Source organism: Crocodylus porosus, unplaced genomic scaffold (genome assembly GCF_001723895.1).
Source record: "Crocodylus porosus isolate Cpor-Errol unplaced genomic scaffold, CroPor_comp1, whole genome shotgun sequence".
Classification (NCBI taxonomy): domain Eukaryota; kingdom Metazoa; phylum Chordata; order Crocodylia; family Crocodylidae; genus Crocodylus; species Crocodylus porosus.
In genome coordinates this window covers 7,539,672-7,558,638 of record NW_017728943.1, presented here as the reverse complement: position 1 = coordinate 7,558,638, position 18,967 = coordinate 7,539,672, and the positions used below count along the sequence as shown (strand labels likewise).

General features: G+C 47.5%; 1 protein-coding gene across 1 annotated transcript in view; it reads right to left on the bottom strand.

Moving 5' to 3' along the window:
• Nucleotides 1-236: 236 nt before the first annotated feature.
• EPHA1 (EPH receptor A1) overlaps nt 237-18,967 on the bottom strand; it is a 60,962-nt gene continuing 42,231 nt past the window's right edge. Inside the window, exons 5-18 of the mRNA XM_019548491.1 lie at nt 17,840-17,995; nt 16,742-17,071; nt 14,978-15,102; nt 14,688-14,847; nt 13,661-13,757; nt 8,969-9,024; nt 8,258-8,380; nt 7,958-8,143; nt 7,357-7,418; nt 3,584-3,793; nt 2,601-2,750; nt 1,546-1,739; nt 1,097-1,252; nt 237-420 (exon numbers count right to left, since the gene is read on the bottom strand). Coding sequence (XP_019404036.1) covers nt 342-420; nt 1,097-1,252; nt 1,546-1,739; nt 2,601-2,750; nt 3,584-3,793; nt 7,357-7,418; nt 7,958-8,143; nt 8,258-8,380; nt 8,969-9,024; nt 13,661-13,757; nt 14,688-14,847; nt 14,978-15,102; nt 16,742-17,071; nt 17,840-17,995 — 2,084 coding nt within the window. The 3' untranslated portion in view covers nt 237-341. The remainder of the gene's footprint in view (nt 421-1,096; nt 1,253-1,545; nt 1,740-2,600; nt 2,751-3,583; nt 3,794-7,356; nt 7,419-7,957; nt 8,144-8,257; nt 8,381-8,968; nt 9,025-13,660; nt 13,758-14,687; nt 14,848-14,977; nt 15,103-16,741; nt 17,072-17,839; nt 17,996-18,967) is intronic.

Genomic DNA, 18,967 nt, shown 5'->3' with positions numbered 1-18,967 from the left:
CATGAACAACATAGCCAGTCACAGCTGTGTGGGCTGCAGAAGGTATGTTAGGACTGCACAGAACACAGTACAGATATCATCAGTGCTGGGGATTGGTGCTGAGGACTCTTCCTGACTCCAGCACCCATGCAAAATGCTGCATTAGGACCAGAGGCTCACAAAAATAAGTCAAGGAAGAAGGGAGGGCAAAGTAGGCAGGACTTCCCTGTGAGTTCATTCTGGCCTATTTGTCACTCTGATCATACCAGTCTTTCTTCTTGGAAACAGTCACCATTGGGAATGGTTCCAAGTAATACCCAGTATGCTTGGGTGTATTAGCAGCTTGTGGCCCTGAGGTCTGGTCATTCCTTGAAGCCCTGGATGCTACAGAGAATCCTCTTCTGATGGCCATGCAGGGATATCCCCATGTGTTTCAAGTCCCTTTAAAGAGACAAAGGAAAAAAGATAGAAACATAAGCTGAATCACTGTTCTTGCTCTTAGTGACTTAGAGCAAGAAAAGAAAGACCCTATTCTTCAACCTGAATGCAAGTGATTCAGACCCCTTGCCTTCAGCTCAAAGCTGTGCCACCCTGGTTGAGAATCACTGCTTTAGTATCTTCTCTCTAGACTGGGAAGGATACTTACATGGCAAAACAGAGAAGAATGAAGCTGCTGATATAGTCCATGCAGCAATTTCCACAGAGACTTGCTGTCTGACTCCAATACAGGAACCAAATTTGCAAAGCCCTTCAAGTATGAAGAACCAGCCCATCACTGAGTGCTCAAGCTACTGTCTTCCCCTAGCACCTGTGGCTGATGCAAGATCATGGTATCTGTGGCAGGTCACAGTGAGGACTGAGTACATTCAGTGGAGGGCATACAGCTCTGAAGTAAATTTGAGGGAATTAGGATGAGTTTGTTTAGCTACCTTCTGGGAAAGATGGAACCTCTGCTTTGGTTACTTTACAGGGAAGGTTGGGGGTAAAGCTCCAACTCCCTTGGGCTAATATATATAAGGAGATTTGGAAACCATGATGGCAGCTTGCAAGAGAATTCAGCTGTGAGACTTCTACCCTCATACAAACCAGACCTGCCCAGGGTGTAACTTCTGCTTACTCGGCTGTGAGGTCCAAGATGGATTCCATGGTGTCCAAGCCTGCAGTGCGGAAGTTGACAATATAACGCTTCATACGGATGGATTCCAGCCATTCTGGGATAGATTGATAGGGAATCCCATCAGAACCACTGCAGCTGGGGAACCGGAGAGTCACCCTGAAGACGAAAAGTCACCACAAAGGTAGCTACCTTAAATTTAATGCCAGCAGCAGAAGACAGGAGCTTTCGTACAGGTGAGAGTACTCTCTGCTGGGATCAGGGAGACATACCTGCTTCCTCTTGACATGGGGCTCAATGTCCCAATCTAGCAACAATATCCTCAGTTAATGCCAAAAATGAAATTTTTTAATTTCCTGAACATCCAATCATGAGGTGTTCCCCTTTTGCACTGTCACTAGACCCAAGAAGTCATTCCCTCAGTTCTGAGCAATTCCCCCATGCCTCCTTACCTGGGGTCGAAGTCTGCAACAGTTCGGAGCAAGTGAGGGCTAGAGATAAAGTGTTCCAGCTGTGCTTGGATCTCCTGGAAGCGAGGCCTCTGTAGGCAATCATGCAACCAGCAAGCTTTCATGAGCTCATAAAGGATGGATGGGCAGTCCACAGGCGGGGGGAGACAGTACCCGTCCTCTATGCTCTTCATGACCTACACATGAAAGGGCACACCAGACTTTACAAGTAGCAGAGAAATCACAGAGTACCTCTATAGGATGAAACCAGTCATAAAATTATCCTAGGATTTTAGAAGGTCCTGTGCAATGTGAAACATCTGGGAAGAGTTACTTCAGAGTGGGGGCAAAAAGGGTGGGCAGACAGGTGAGGGCTTAGAACAGCTGGGGAAACGACTGCCAGGAGCAATGGGATTTAGAGTGAGACAGCTGTCACTGGCCACTGCCATGTTCATCTTTTAAGGCACCTTGTAATAGATATGGATCTATACCTTCTTTCTTCTATACCCGATGTTACCAGTCTCAGAGAAAGGTTCCTACCTGCCTGCCTGCTTTTGCTGCAAAGGTGCACTGATCTGGCCAGGTGTACAAAAGGAACTAATCAGAAAACTAGAAAAAGAGGAACTGGGTAGGAGGAACAGAGCATTCTCAGAGAGTATAGGGAGGAGGCAGAAGGTTTCTCCATGCTTTTTGTGGCCTTGGCTAGGAATAGCACATCTTTCAGGATTATAGCTGAAGAAACCCTGTGGCTGAGAACCTTGTTTTTATCAGTCTGTCAGCTGGAGGTTTATTTCCAGTGTCACCCCCAGAACTAGGTCAGGGTTCCAACAATTCAGTTCCATTATCACACTAAAAATCAATATCCACTGACTGTAGTTGCTAATTTTCAATGGAGCAAGGGTGTTATAGCAGGGTTTGCACTCAGTGGGACTGGCAACAGAGCAGGGTACTTGCAAACAGTCTTATGTGCCTTGCCTATTCTAGCACATGCAGACTCAGTCTTGCCTGCTCAGGCTTAGATCACTACGTTGACATCACATCCTCTCAATGTTTGTTACCTCCTGATTCGTCATGTCTCCGTAGGGCTTGTCACCAAATGAGAGAACTTCCCACATGACAATGCCAAAACTCCACACATCACTGGCTGATGTGAAGATCTGGTGAGCAATGGCCTCGGGTGCTGTCCACCGGATGGGGATCTTTCCACCCTATCAGGAAAGGAAGTCACAGGAGAGCTCATAGTTAGCTGTAGGGTAACTCCAGTACTTTTCACCGAAGCAGTTACTGTAGTGGCTTAGGTCCCTCTAGTACATGGGGGAGCTGAGGCAACTGAAGCAGGAAAGGCAAGTGATTACAGCACAAGTGACTTTTGACCTGTGCCAAAGCCAATCAGTTGTGGCCATATGTCTTTGGGTAGTCACCAGTGATGCTGGGATACTGCCTGTGGAACTGTTTTATTATTTATTTTTATAAATTGTTTTTATTGTTAGTTAATTCTGAGCATTTACGGGAGGGTGGCATACACCTTAATCAAACAAATTAAGGTGGTTTACAGATCGTATATAAATTGGGAACTCTTCACCCACCAGTCACAAGCAGAGGCAATCTAGGGGAATGAAAGCAACTTTCTAACAGTTCAGTAACCTTATTTTTAAAAGAAGAACTGAGGGAAAATTCCTTCATTTCTATTGAGCCACTTTTAAGGACCATCTGTAATGGAAATGGGCCAGGACACCATCCTTAATGTTCCACATCTTACATGAAGTGGCATAAGGTTTTAAATGATTGCAAATGGCTACCTCATGTAAATGAGAATAATTTCCAGTTTCAACAGTTTTAAATGAGGAACTGAGGTCCGTTCTGACTGACATAGGAAGAGCATCCCTCTCAGTCACCCACACAAATTCTTTCCAGTTTTAACTTGGAAGTCCCTCATCTAAATCCTTGCCTGCCTGACTTTCTTTACCTGGCAGCCAGTAGTGTTCCACCCCCAAAGTTAACTTCATTTATGAGATTACAACGAAGATTGTTCCCAAGTTACCTTAGTTTTGTATATTGCCTCCACATCAGTTTCCCGTATCTGTGAAAAGCCAAAGTCAGACACCTTACACTGGAGATTGCGAGTTACCAGGATGTTGCGTGCTGCTAAGTCCCGGTGGACATAGTTGCGGTCTGACAGATAGGTCATTCCTGAAGCTATCCCTTGCAGCATGCTGACCAGCTGCACAGGCTTCAACTTGTCTTCATTCTTCTGCAAAGAAAGGGAAAAGGGGACAGGGAGGGGATGCAAATCTCTTGATTCCCACTTACAGGGCTATTGATTCACAAAAAGTTTTGGGTGAATAAGGATTAATACAATGTCACTGACAGTGTGGCAGAGGGGGCTTCCTGGTTCTTGACACAGTACAGAAATTCCACTGTAATCATAACCAGACATCTGCCATTAATTAGCGAACAGGCAGAATTCAGGAGATTAACCAGACTGACTGGGCTCAACCCATAGCAACGGACACCAGAGATACAATTCCCAGTTCAGAGAACCCCCTGAAAGTAGTAACAGGTGACCTTCTTGCACCTTTCAGTGGCCTGAATGCAGGCAGTGGCTAGCAAGTGTCCATAACAGTGATTCTCATCCAGGGTGCCACAGCATCCTGGGGTGCCTTGAGATCTTTTCAAGGGTACTTCCCAGTGTTAGTACTGTTAGGTGTGCAAACATGATTCATGATGTGGCCTGTTTGCTGGTGGCAGCCTGGTGCGCCAGCTTCGAGGAAGCTCAAAGCAATTGGTGGGGTTTTTCCTCTTCCTCACCAATTGGGTGATAACAGGGGAGAGGCCTGCCCTGCCTCCCTACCCCTACCCCAGGGTGAGGCAAAGAGCCGGACCTGAGAGGGGACTGACACATGCCTCTTTCTGATTGGTCTATTTCCAATCCAGGGGTGGAGCCTTCGAAGGGAGTAAAAGGGAAGCATGCCTGGCACATGGGTGGCTGTGTCGAGGGATGAAGAAGAGGGTGAAAGAAAAGCTGGCAGAGCTGGCCAGCGGGGTGGAGCGGTTGCCCCAGAAGAGCCCAGAAGATGACTCGTCAGACAGAGAATGGTAAGTGGCCATGCCCCCAGACCTGCCATGAGGGAGTATGGCGTTGGTACACAGCCGGTGCATGGAGAGTCTGGGAGCAGACCAAGGCCCCAGAGTTGCAGGCAGTAGTTTGGGCCCCAACTCCTACGCAAAACAGGGTACCCGGTGCACAGAAGGTCTGGAAGGGGACTGCGACTGGAGTTGGGGACCATGGTGGCTCAGGTCCCCAACCCCAGCATGAGGCCAGGCACACGGTGTACAGGTCAGGGCATGGAGAGTCCCGGAGCAGACTGAGACCTCGGAGCCAAATGAGGCGGCTTGAGTTGCTAACCCCTTGCATAAGGCCGGGCATGCAGTGCACAGGTTAGTGCATGGAGGGTCTGGGAGTGGACTGAGACCCCGGCGCTGCACAAGGCGGCTCGGGTCTCCAACACCTTGCACGAGGCAGGGACATCAGTGCACGGGACAGTGCACAGGGCCATGAGCGGGCCAGAGACTGAGAAAGCCCCAGTGCAGCGAGGGCCTCTGCAGATTGAGGAGGTGCCTCACCCCAGCAGCTGAGGACAGCCTCATCAGGTCCCAGGGAGTCAGGAGTCACCTGGGAAGGGGATTCCCACAGGGGAGGGAGGTCTCCCATCCCAGTGGCACACAGCTGGGGAGATGCCCCAAGGGAAAGAGGGGGCTGTTGTATCACAGCCTAACCAACTGGGTGGTCTAGGCAGAGTTAAGATTGCCACATAGGGCATCAGGGTATTAAATACTCGCTTTCCTTTTCCCTTCTTCTCCCCTCAGGGGTAGTTTCTTCTGGGACACAACTGCTGCATTCGGGCAGTGTACTAACCTCTGTTTTCTGTAACCCTGCTCCTCAAGCTTTGTGACTTTATACCTTATTTGAGTATAAAATTGCATAATGTTCAGTGAACCCCTTGTTTTGACCTCCTGACCCCTCACCTACATATAGAGCGTTTTCATAGATCTGTAAATATCTATATCTATAGTTCCGATATAAACACACACACACACACATATTTATATTTATAATAATATTATAACTGTTATCTTCTATCAAATCTGTATATAGTTATGTCTCAACAAATGTTCTGGCCTTTCTGTACAGGGAGGGGGAGGAAAACTGCACACAGTAGGGCAGCTACTCCTCCCACAGCGCATCTGCACCCATTAACATCCCTTCATTTAGAGAGTGGGGTACATACCCGAGTACCACCCGGGTTACATTTTGGGGGCTTGTCCGGGATTTTTGTTGGATTTTGTTACTTGTGTAGTGCTGTATACCCCTATAGAGAAATAAGAACATGTCTGATCCTGCTAGCCCTCTGGTATTGCCAGGGGATGGTGAACAGGGACCCCCTGAGCCAGAATGGGCGGGGGTGACAGCCTCTCCCAGTGCTGCCCTGGAGTGGGTCACAGCCCTGCAGCAGATGATCTGGGAGGTGGCCAATTCCTTCAGTGCCTGGGAGGCACACAAAAGACTGAGAAGCTTTTCAGGAAACCTTCCAGTCCCACCAGGGGAGGAAGAATTCAACTCCTGGGTTTCCCATGTACAGGAGACTTTGCTAATGTGGCAGATACCTGATGAGGAAAAGCAGTGTTGTTTATGGCCAAGCTTCAGAACCCCAGCATCACCACTCAGCAGCAGCACCACTTTGTAAGACATATTTAGGTGACCCTCGAGGAGTAGAGGAGCCTATTACGAGTTGCTCGGCACCTTCCAGCGTAAAGGTGAGGCTGCTTCAACATACATACTACGACTGGAACAGGTGTTACAGCAAGTGGAAACCCAAGGGGCTCTTAGTGTAGCTGAAGCCAACCACGTGAAGCTTCACCAGATTCAGATTGGGGCCTGCCAGGGTTCAGCCAATGACCTGCCAGGGTTCAGCCAGCTTATTAGAGAAGTAAGGAAAGAGGAGGAGATTCTCCACTTAAAGGAGACTATGTGGGTCCAGGAGGATGTTCCACCCCGTAGAGGACCTGTTGCTGGGTACTGACAATGGCTCCTCATGAGGAGGCTTCCTCCAGGGCCAGGAAAGAGTCTCTGACCCCAGTGCTGGTTGCCACCTCCTAGACCCAGACTCTGATTAGACCTTGGGTGAGGGGGTGGAGTGGGTTCGGACCCAAAGTGGCGGGGTGGGGAGTGGGATCTGATCTGGAGCAGGGTTGAACTTGAAGCGTTGGGTGTGGGGGTGGAGTGTGGCTGGATCTGGAGCAGCAGGGAGGGTGGGGCTACAGGGCCAAACTCAGGGGTCCATTCCTGACTGCCCCCTCCCCCCCATCATTCTTGACAGGCAATTTGCTAGTAATATTATAACTGTTATCTTCTATTAAATCTGTATATAGTTAAGTCTCAACAAATGTTCTGGCCTTTCTCCATAGGGAAGTTGAGGAAAACTGTACACAGCAGGGCAGCTCCTCCTCCCATAGTGCATCTGCACCATTAACATCCCTTCATTTAGAGAGGGGGGGTACGTACCTGAGTACCACCCAGGCTACAACAAGATAAAACTATACATTTCACATAGGAATCCATAGTCTCAAAAACATTCTGATCTGTTATCATTTTCTGAGTTCTTTGTAATGAAAGAATTGCTCTATTATTTTTCTATTGTTAAAAAATGAGTGAAGACTAAGAACTGGCATTTTCCAAGGGCTCTCTCGAATCTAAAAAGCTTAAGAACCCCTGACCCACAGTATAAAGACACATTACAAATATCAGGCCCTCACCTGGAGGAAGGCATCCAGGGCTCCATTCTCCATATATTCAGTAACGATCATCATTGGTCTCCCTGGCTCAAAATGAGAAAAAAATATCATCCACATGGCATCCCTTCCAAATGCCCTGTTCCCTAGCCACAAAGGTGTAGGACACTCAACCTCCAATTTGCCCTGCAGGAATGTACCCCACTACCCTATTCCACCACACTGGATTGTAGCATCCAACCCATGTCAACCTCCCTCACTTCATTCCTGAAAACATCCAGCTGCTCCAATCTGCTCTCACCTCCAGAGATGAATCTATACCTCCTTCCTTATGTTCATCTCACACCCATGGATTGATAGAGTAGCACATTTCATCTCCTCACTCACCCATCATGCTCATTAGGTGCTCTCATGGAGGCACTTTTGGGGCCCCTCATAGAAGAAGCTTCCTGTCCTCCCTGCCACAAGACACTTGTCTCCTCTCCTCTGTATAGGCTACTTAACAGCATTCTTTCCTCACTGTGAACTCTCACTGGCATACCTCCTTCCTTATTCCCTCTGTGAACTCCCACAGAAGTGCTCCCTCATGGGTCATTCCATATACAAACTGGACAGGGTCTCTTACGCTTTGTGACAACCCCTTCCAGACGCACGATGTTAGGGTGGTTGAACTGGCCCATAATTGTTGCCTCTCGCAGAAAACTCCACCGTTGTGAATCAGAGTATGTTGACTTCAATGTCTTGATTGCAACCATGATGCTTTCTCTCCCTGGGAGGTGCAAGGATCCAAGAAAAACCTCCCCAAACTCTCCTTTGGCACAACCAAGAGATAAGAGGTTACAGGTGGTAGGCAAACAGACATGGGTGGGGAAAAGATGTGATGACAAGGAACAAAATAATGGGGAGCTGGTAGAATGAAACTCACCCTCCCCAATAATATTTTCCATGGTGACACAGGACACATCCAGCTCCCTGGTGAACTCCAGAACCCCCCTGCTGGGGTCCTCATAGGGCTGCAGTTCCACATAGGGCTTCAACCAGATTTTCTCTGTGATGAAGGGAAACAAAAGAATAACCAACCTGTCAAGTTGCTAGTGTTAGAGACAGCCTATTATTCTCACAATAACAGAGCAAAGATTAATATGCTTCCCAACGAGAGCCATGGATGAACCAAGGATGGATACTGAAGCCAGCATGGGGAGAGAGAATTTAAATTTGAATATCTGCATTTCTATCCACAGCAGACAGGACAAGAAGTAATGGACTAAAGAAAGGCTTATTTTAGATATTAAGAAAAGACATTCTATAAGGGTGGTTTAGAATTAGAACAGATGATTTAGATAGGATGGTGGAACCACCATCCCTGGATGTATTAAATGAAGATTACATAAATGCTTGTCTGGGGTAATTTAGACAGGGATGATCCCACTTGGAACAGTAGGTTGGACTGGATGACCTCATGAGACCCCTTTCTGCCCCATCTATCTGTTTATAAGAAGCCAGTATCCTGACATCATCCTCTAGTATCTTTCATAAAGAATGCCTGACCCACCCTAAAGTTCTCCCATTCCCTGGACACATTGCCATCCCCACCACAAGCAGAACTTCAGGTCTTTTTCCTTGCTTTGTGCCTCACCTCGGTCAAACCCTGAGATATCATAGTCTGGCCGTGCTTGGCGATGACCGGCTCGCCTGTAAGACACATGACAATCATTATGAAACCTGAATGATCAGTAAAGCAGCAGGGTATTGCAGTAGGAACAAAAGTATGATTTTCAGGGTCTCTGCTGTAGGCTAGAAAGGATCAGGCACTTCATGGTAGGTCAGAGCCAAGTCCTGTATTAGCTTCCTGGGATCCTGATGTAGCAGACAGGAAACTCTGCAGCAGCTTTATTTCCTACTAACAAAAGGAGTTTAATGTCTCACTGTGGGAATAAATAAGACCATCATGGAGGTCTTGGTAAATATGTTTGGTCCCTAAGATGCTACACTTGCCTCACGAGAGCTAATGTGATGACTCTGAAACTCATGCTAAGCTGGGGCCTACTCACAAAAGTTAAAATACAAAATACTAATGCTAACTGCATAGTACAAGAATATGGGAGAGTTCATGGCTAGGCCATCTGAAATTAAATAATGAGGTATCCCTTCCAGCTTATCTTACTATATGTATGATGATTTTAAGCAGGCTCCTAGTTGTCTGGTATGTAACTGTGTGAAACGTCTACCCTTGATTAATTAGTACGGTAAATATTTCTCTTGCAATTAACTCATGTTATGTACAAGAGGTGTCATTCTCAATTTGTAATAGATGTCTCCTCCTGATTTTCCAAGGACACTCCCCCAAATCTCATGTTTCTCCTGGTTGTTAATCAGTTTTTTGACATGTTCTCAACTTAGCAGAAATAGAAAACCTCTCGTCACTGTGGAAGGTAATTCATTCAAATTGGAATTTTCTGATAACCAATAATGAGCAGTTTGATTAACAGGATTTTCCTGTCAATTACTGCTTCAGATGCTCTCTCTTGATTTGTACAACTAAATAAATGCTTTGAAGATGTTGGGCTAAGGGTATAAGAACAGCGTGAAAACAGCCGACAGCATACACTTCAAGAGTGAGAGATTTCTCTGACACCAACTGCTGCTGAGCCCCAGCTATCTCAAGAAGCTGGAAGAAACAGACTGTCTCTCTTGTCACCTGTGTTGTGAGAAATCATTGCCTTATATCTAATTACTGGACTTTGTTTTGGGCTCATTTGACTTTGAATACTTGTAATAAATTGAGCCTTTCTGTCACCCATCCAATGAGGTGTCGTATCAATCCCTAGGCTTGTCCGGAATCCTAGGTTTTTATTAGCTAATAGAGCAATGCAACTGTAGTTAATGGGAACACTAAGCATAGGGGTGTGCCTGAACTCCTGCCTCTTTTGAAAGCTTAGACATCTGAAATTCAATCACTGCCTAGTCAGGAGGGCAGTACTCATATGAGAACAAGCAAGAGGAAATTGTGGAATCTCTATCATAGAAGGTGTTTAGGAAGAGATTGGATGAGTATTGGTCAGGGATGTTCTAGAAGTAGCTATGCCTTTGCTACGCTGTGGGTATTTCCAGTGCTGCTTAGTTTTGCTGGTTGCTGTATGGGGCTGGGAATGATTTTTGTTTCCCTTCGTGTTTATATACATGTTAGGGATGGGGGTATGTAGCAGGGTAGCATCCCCAGGAGTGGTCATAAGACTTGGGAGGCCCCCCAAAATTCACTTTTTTTGCCTTGCTCACTCTGGGAACAGTCTCCCCTTCGCTTTTCTGCCACACCTTGATGTTTTTATGGTTATAAAAGGGAGACTGCCCCAAGGCTTCCCAGACCTGATCTTGCTCTAATAACCAATTGGTGGCTGTTGTCCTTTGCCTTATGGCCTACTTGCATGGCTCTATACCTCTCCTACACCATGCCCAATGCCTCGTAGATGGAATCATTGTGGATGTCCTTTTTGTCACATGTCTACACCCATGCAGCCTTCCTCTGGGTCCTCAGACCCTCAGTCTCTCATACAGCTCTCTTCTGGGCCCTCAGATTGCTTGGTCTCTCGCACAGCCTCACTCAGGTCTCCAGGCTCCTCACTCTCTCACTGAGCCACTCTCTGGGCTGCCAGGCCCCTCAGCCCCTCTCTTGACTTCCCTCTGGGCTGCCAGAGCCCTTGATCCCTTCCTGGGTCCTCAAACCTCTCAGCCTCTCAGTCAGCTCTTCTCTGGGCTGCCAGGCCCCCTAGTTTCACTCTTGAGGGGAGCTCCACTCTGCACAAAACACCCCCTCCCTGCTACTGAGTCACACACATGTGCACACACACGTATGCACACTTACTCATTTGCTCACTCACAGACATCCAGTCACACACCTCACTCACTCACCCTTCCTCAAGCACTTCTTCCTCCTACTGGTGCTGCTGCTTCAGAAAAGTTGCACTAAGCCTTAACTCGGGAGTAGGCAATTTGGCTGCAGGGCCAATTAGCAAATTTTGGTGAACTCTTGAGGGTTGCACATACACACACACACACACGAACACATATGCAGATGTGTGTACGCACAGGTATGCACAGACACACACATGTGCAGACACAAACAAAAGCTCCTCTCAACTCTCACTACACACCCTCCCCAAGTCCCCAATATGTATCTGGGTATGGCAGGAGCCACGCCAGCCACTCCAGCTTCACCCACGTGGCCTGAAGTGGCACATGGGAACACAGTGTTTTACCAACCTTACCCAGCCACATGCCAGGAACTCAGGGCAGGGAAGGGCATGCAGGGAGAAGGGAGCTGGGAGCTGCAGATGATTTGAGCTGTACCAGTGCCGTACTGTGTTCCCATGTGCTGCTTCAGGCCATGTGGGTGCAGTTGGAGTAGCTGGCATAGCTCCTTCTTGACCCTGCCATGTGCCAGGGTCAGGTAGCAGCTCTGTGCCAGAGTCAGGCAGGAGTTGCACTAGCCGCTCCAGCTGCAGCCATGTGGCAGGGCCTGAAGCAACACCTGGGAACACAGTATGGCACCGTGTTAGTGGTGCCTGCACCTCTACCAGGCCCAAGCATAGAAGGGTCCAGATAACCCATGGCTTCTGGCTCTCTTTCCCCTGCACCCTCTGCCAGCTGGAAGAAACTTACCTGAACTTCGACTATTGCCAGCAGCTGGGCTATCTAATCTGTGAACTGCTGCAGTGTCAGAAGCCTGGCCCCTGGTCAGATGCTTGTTGTCCCCTGCTTTGGAGCATCCAAGGGGAAGATGGGAGGCAGGGCAGGGCAGGGCAGGGCAGGCTGACATGGAAAGAGGCGTGGCTGCCAGGCCACTGGAGCCAGAGCTGCTGCTGCTGCTGCAGTCAGCTACAGCAGGGGGAAGTTAGAAAGGTGAAGTGCGGAAAGCCAGGGCAGCCACAAGCTGAATACAATTCTCCTTCAGAGGAACAGCCACGAGACAGATAGAATCATTTGATGGGCCAAATCTGGCCCATAGGCCATATTTTGACCACTCCTGCCTTAATTGCAGAGGGAAGCCATGGCTGTCCCCTTTGCCCAGGATTTGTGATCTGAGGCAGAAGGGGTTGGGGCTACTGCTCTACCCTCCCTGGCCTGATGCCAACAGCCAGGGATGGAGCCCGGAGACTCGTTCTCCCTGCATAGCAGAGACCATTACCCTTTGCCAGGAAACCTTGGTCCTCACTGCATACACAAACCCTCTCCCCCCACAATCCTAGCAGCATGGGGGCAGCTTCTGCTGACTCACTCTGTCTTCTCTGCCCTGCTTCCAGGCGTTTGAATGCCATCCCTGCCTAAGGATGCTGTATAAAGAGAAATAAATGCAGAGCTATACACACTCCCTCCCCACCCACTTGCAGCTGACAACTTAGAGTAGCTGAGCACAGTTGAAGCTAGGGACCTGCCCGGGGGGGGGGGGTATCAGGGGGCCCGCAAGGCATCCAAGGATTCTGGGGGACTGTGAGGTAACTTGAGTCAGGAAGGGATCTGGGACAGAAGTTCTATAGATTAGTATCATAGTGTTTAGGGTCAGAAGGGACATAAACAGATCCTCAGGTCCGACCCCCTGCCCCGGGCAGGAAGGGGTGCCAGGGTCATATCACCCCAGCCAAATATCTGTCCAGCCTCCTCTTGAGGTCCAGCACCACCTCCCTTGGGAGCTCATTCCGCAGCCTGGCAGGCCTAACTGTAAAGTAATGCCTCCTGATGTCCAACCTGAACCTACTCTCTAACAATCCTCTCTAGTTTAACCTAAATCAGTTAAGACTGATGCTACAGGCTTATCTTAAACTTGTTAAGGCCATTTTGAACCTATGTGCACTGAACTCCTGTTACAAGTTTAGACCAGTTTCTGATCACTTAAACCAGTTTATGTGTAATGTCTGTTCCAAGCCTAGAGGTCCTTTCCAGCTCTGCTTTTCAATTATTCCAGATTCTGTGAAATGTGACTGTAACCCAGGGGTGAGCATAGTCTTCTGGGAAGAAAAAGGCCTAGGTTCTGTTCCCTACTCCCAGCAGTATTTTTGAACTGGACTCAATATATCAGAGCAAGTTATGTGTACTCTAAATGCACCTGATGGAGAAAGTTATTCCAGAAACTTAGCTGTCTTCCTAGAATCAATCTCTATCACAATGGGGCTCATGCAAGTGTCACTAGACCACTTCTGATCACTTCTGAACATGCTCAGAAGCCCAAGCATTTGGGGAATTTTGCAGGCATGGCCACCCCTTGCCTCCCCGTATCTCTTTCCACATCACACAGTTTTGCCTCTCTCACTCCTGTGCTGGCAACTGCGCCACTTACCTTCTCCAGAAGATGAAAAGTCCTGCAAACAGCCCCATGAACAGCAGAGCTCCAAAGATTATAGAAACTATCACACCACCAGAAAGAGCCCCATTATCTGTGGAGACAAAGGGACAGGACTAGGTTAGGAGAAAAACCATACGATCTCTATTCTAGGAAGAAATACATGATGGCTGTGTCTACATGAGATGCTGACTGTGAAGTAGCCCAATACTACTGCTCAGTAACGTTGTGTGGGAAAAACTGACACAACACTACTGCACAGTAGTATTAGGCTACTGCGCAGTAGTGTCACAAAAAATACATTCATCGGCGCTACTGTGCAGTAATTCAAGTTACTGCACAGTCATTTAGTACTTGTTTATGACTGCATGGCCAGCATCTCATGTAGATGTGGCCAATCGGAGGGAACCTGAAGATAAAAGGCAGAACAATGAGTGGAAGGGAAATGGATAGCAACAACACTGATAACAGTGGAAGTCAGGGTGGTGTTTCAGTCAGCAATCTGATTGCACTTATTCTACTTGGGACTTCTGAGAAAGCCAAATAGAAACAACAGAAATGTATGTATACCAACATAGTGAGTTCAGGCAATAAAATGGAAGAACTTGAACTTCTGGTGTGTGTTGTGAAACTAGACAAAAGAGAAGTAAAAGAAACATGGAACTATAGTACCCAGGCCTGAAATATGGGGCACTGAAAGGTATAAGCTGTTTAGGAAGGACAGAAATAAGAGTGAAGTTTGTGGGGTTGCATTGTTTATCTGGGAGGCGATTTTATAACACAGGCAAAAGAGAAGCTGTTTTGGTGAAAACTGCACAAGGAAGGGACATTCTGAAGGGCCTTCTGTCTCAATTGTTTTTCTGCACCTTGTATTTAAAATTAACTGGATAAAATGGTAGATAGTAGTGGAAATTTTCTGTTTCACTGTCATCCAGGGTTAGGGTTAGTTTATGTATGTTCACATGCATGTGTGTGTGGCAGAAGAAAGTATTAGGGAAATGAGAATCTGCCCTACTCCATTTACCATGTGGGAGGGTGCGAAACTCCTTGTCCTGGGAGAAGGGGCCAGGACCAAGGGGTGTGATGGATCGCACACGAAGCAGGTAGGCTGTGTCTGGCTGTAAGTTTGTCAGGGTCACATTGGGTTCCTGCAAGTGTTTAACTCCATAGAGTTTTTCTTCTCCCTGCAGGAATCAGGAAACAAATGATTTCTTCAATGAACAGTAATATGGAAACTGAGGGGAGAAAAACCTTTTCTAGGAAGGGTGGAAGAGGGGAGGGGAGGAAAATTAGCACAGAGAAAGCACCTCTTACCTTCTCAAAGTACACAACCTCATACTCCACTGAACTTCTGCTGCTATGCTTGGGGGCTGGCCATGAGAAAGACAGGCTGCTGTCATCACGCTGCAAAAGGGTCAGGTGGGAAACTGTCACTGGTGCTGCAGGGGAGAAAAATTACAGGATACATGAGCAAAGGAAAGCATAAGGTACACATAGCCCCTTCCCACTCCTCCCAAAACCCATTCTTTTTCTTTTTAAGGCTATTCCCATCTTCCTTCCCTTACCACCCATCCCCAACACCCAAGCAACAGGAATTGACTTCCTTCTCTCTGCCACTGCTGATTACCAAGTACTTTATCCTTCTTTAGTATGCCTAAGGGGGAAAAGATCTCCAGTTGTAATTGCACTGATAATGGTGAGAGCTGAGAAGCAGTGCAACTTACTATATTGATCATCAAGAAATCACTACACAAAGTAATTTTATTGAGTACAGCATTAATGAGAAAACTTGAAAGAAAAAAAGAAATGCTAAAAGTTAGGGATCCCACAGCAACATTAAGACAACCACAATGCATGTTGTATGGGCATGGCTCTGCATTTCTCAGTTAGCCCAGAGCAAACCTCCTACTTTTGTGAGTAAAAAGCTGTTCTCTAATGCTTTTTTGGGATTTAAGAGACAAGCCAGGATGGGCCTTACTTATTTCACCTATTAGGAATATAAAAGGACTTAGGCACCTAAGTATGATTCTATGCCACCCTGCTCAAGTCTCTGAAAAAATCTTAACACACAAGGTAGATGGGTCCTCCATCTTCTCACTGATTTTTTGTGATTCAGTGAGCTGCAAATGTAGACACATTAATGGTTTTTCAGGACTTGGGCAGGATGGGATAGAATTGCGCTTATGAGCTTATACTCACCTAGATGTCTAATAGATTAAATAGAATCTGGCCTAGTCTTTCCTTGTTCTAAATCACCACTGGTAAGAAAGACTACACAGGGCATAGGGTGTCTTCAGTGTCACCCATACAACCTCACAACTGTTCCCAGGCTTAGGCTGGTGTCCTGGGAACTTTACAAATATTTCTGTTAATGGTGTATTAATTTTGAGCTGTGCTGGCTCTGCAGGGGGAACAAGGAATAAAAACACAGCTAAAATTATATTTTTTGTCACTAAACTTAGCAGTGGTGACCCTGAAAGTGCATAAGGATAGATCTGTTAAGAAAGAAGATGTTGCTTTTCTACAATCATTTTACACAAATTTTGCACTGGCCAGGACAGCCAAACTATCAAATGAAAACCATATTCTTGAAAAAGATGCCAAATAGCTGAATAAGCAGGGATGTGAGACCTGCACTTTGAGTGTCCCAATTCCTTGTTTAAAGTCTCTGTTTTAAAACTCTATCAGGATTTGAGGGTTGTTATTTTTTGTTTTTGTTTTTGCATATATGGTAGAAAATATATCTCACTCAACAGACTCAGTGCCATGGGGTACAAGGCAATGGGATTTCCTCCAATGTAACAGAGGAGAGAACTGGGTTGCAGTGTATTTCTAAAGCACCTGGGAAATTTACTGTTCTTTTTGCATGACTATTTCAGCTGTACTGGCTCAAAAAAGGAGAATGCATGATAGAGTTCACATGTAAGACATTTTAAAACCTTGGTGAACAGACAGAAAGCAGGGTCCTTTGCTGGTAGTGTGAAGAGATAAGATGGAGAAACCTCTCAGACCCACAAGGACTCTCTTTCTCAATGGACAGGGAAACACTGATTCCACCTCTCCATCTCACAGACTTACCTGCGTGCCCAACAGAGACCCAGATGGAAGCAGTAGGACTCTGGGAAGTGAGAGCAACCTCTGAGACACCATTATGTGCCTCCACAGTGAATGTATAGTTGGTGTAAGCCTCTAGGCCATCCACATCCACAGATGGCTTGGTAAGGCCTGAGGAGCTGGGAGAAAAGACCACGCCAGGGTTGCATGGCTCACACACAAGATGACAGTGCCGGCATAAGACACTGTAGGTAAGATCCTTCCGCCCACCCTGGTCGCTGGGTGGCAGCCACCAAATGGAGAGCTGAGTCCCCATCAAGGAGAAGCTGATATTGCGGGGAGCTGTAGGAGGGCCTGCAGTGAGTTAAAGAAGGTGGATTAGACCCAGCATGAAGCTTCAGCCTCAGCACAAACCTTCCTCATGATGCCTTTCAACGAGTGTTTCTCCCCACCCCCACTTTCCTCATCATCTTCCTCTCCAATCTTTCTCTATATTTTAACCTGTTTCCCTGTTCCCCAAACTTCCTCCTCTCTGAATACCCTTAGGGGCATTTATAGAGGGGAGGGGTAGAGGGGGGCACCCTTTAATTAGAGAAGCTGCAAGGGCTGCTTTAATTAAAGCACCCAGAGCAGGGGTGGGCAAAATGCGGCCCACGGGCCGGATGCGGCCCACCAGGTCATTCTATCCAGCCCACAGGGCCCCTAAAAAATTTGGAAAATTAATATTTATCTGTCCCCGGCAACCTGTCATGTGGCCCTTGATGGCTTGCCAAAACTCAGTAAGCGGCCCTCTACCCAAAATAACTGCCCGCCCCTGGCCCAGAGCATCCCATGTATCAGCGTCCCTGTGCTGAAATATGGTGGCAGGGGCACTTTAAAGTTGGCTGAACGAGCCTTAGTTAAACCGCTTCCACTGCCATTTTTCAGCATAGGGAGGCTGATACGCATGATGCGGGAATCTGCTGGAGTGGCAGAGCAATTACCACGTTCCAGCAGACTCGATTGCTGAATGCTGGGGGAACCTGAATGCTGTCCCCTGACACACTAAGTATAGCACATTGAAGCAGCCTCCCTCCACATATATAAGTGTCTCTTGTTCTCATTTTCCCAGTTGTGACTCACGGGTGCAAGCAACATTCTGGCCCTCATTGGATGCCCGGAAGAAGCCCATGTAGCAGGGACAGGAAGTAGCCCCCGAAGCGTTGGATGAGCTGTTTGGGGGGCATTTGAGGCAGCGTTCAATCTCCAGAGAGTGACGATAGAATCCACGCTGACAGGCTGCAAAGAAACAACAGGAAGCACAGGACTGGGAGGAAGCTGATGGTCAGTTTTGGCAGTCCCCCTGATCACCCTCTCATCTTCTACCTCAGCACCACTATGTACCTCTTCTTTTTCCCCCCTTCTCACAAGTTGGAAGTGGGAGGTCCTGCCAAACAAGGACCCTGCTGTAAAAAATCAACACAGTACTTATGACTTTTGTCAGCCTCAGAGAGATTTCTCTCAAGAGGTATGGTCCCCATCCTCATCCCTTTCAGCTTTTTACCAGACCAGTCTGCACCTCCAGGGGCCACGAATGGCAGGGCTCAGTTAGTACTTTACTAGCTAGTAGCTAATGGGCCTGCTAGTACTAGTAGCTAATGGGACTGCTAGTGCTAGTAGCTAATGGGGCTGCTAGTACTTCACTTTATACTTTTATATGGAGACTGCTTATCCAAAAGGGCACCTTGGTGCTGCAGTTGATGCAGCATGCTACGAAGAAGATGCATATACACATGCAGGGAGACATTCCTTTTATTCATTCTTATTTTCTTGTTTCCCTGGTCTAAAATAAAACTCTGAACTGGAGTCAGAAAGTTTCTCCTTCATGAATGGGAAACAGATGACAATGAATGCTGTTCCCTGAGACTTCCCTGCCCCCTAGAATCATAGAATTGGCAGGGATTTCAAGGGTCACTTAGTCCAGGGGTTGCAAATATATAACCCATGGGCTGGATCTGTTCTGTGGAACTGCTCCATCTGGTGGCCCAGGTTTCCATAGGTTTGGGGGATGGGGCTAGTGGGGCATGGCCTGCCACAGAATTTGGGGTCCCTGGGCCCTGTTGGATATTGCTGTCAGCAGCAAAGGGCACAAGAGAACACTGTGTAGATACGGCCCTCACTTACCCCACTACTACCTGACCCCTACCACTGGCCCCAGAGCCCCACTGCTGCCCTGGACCTGTGCTGCTACTTGACCCCACTGCTGCTGCC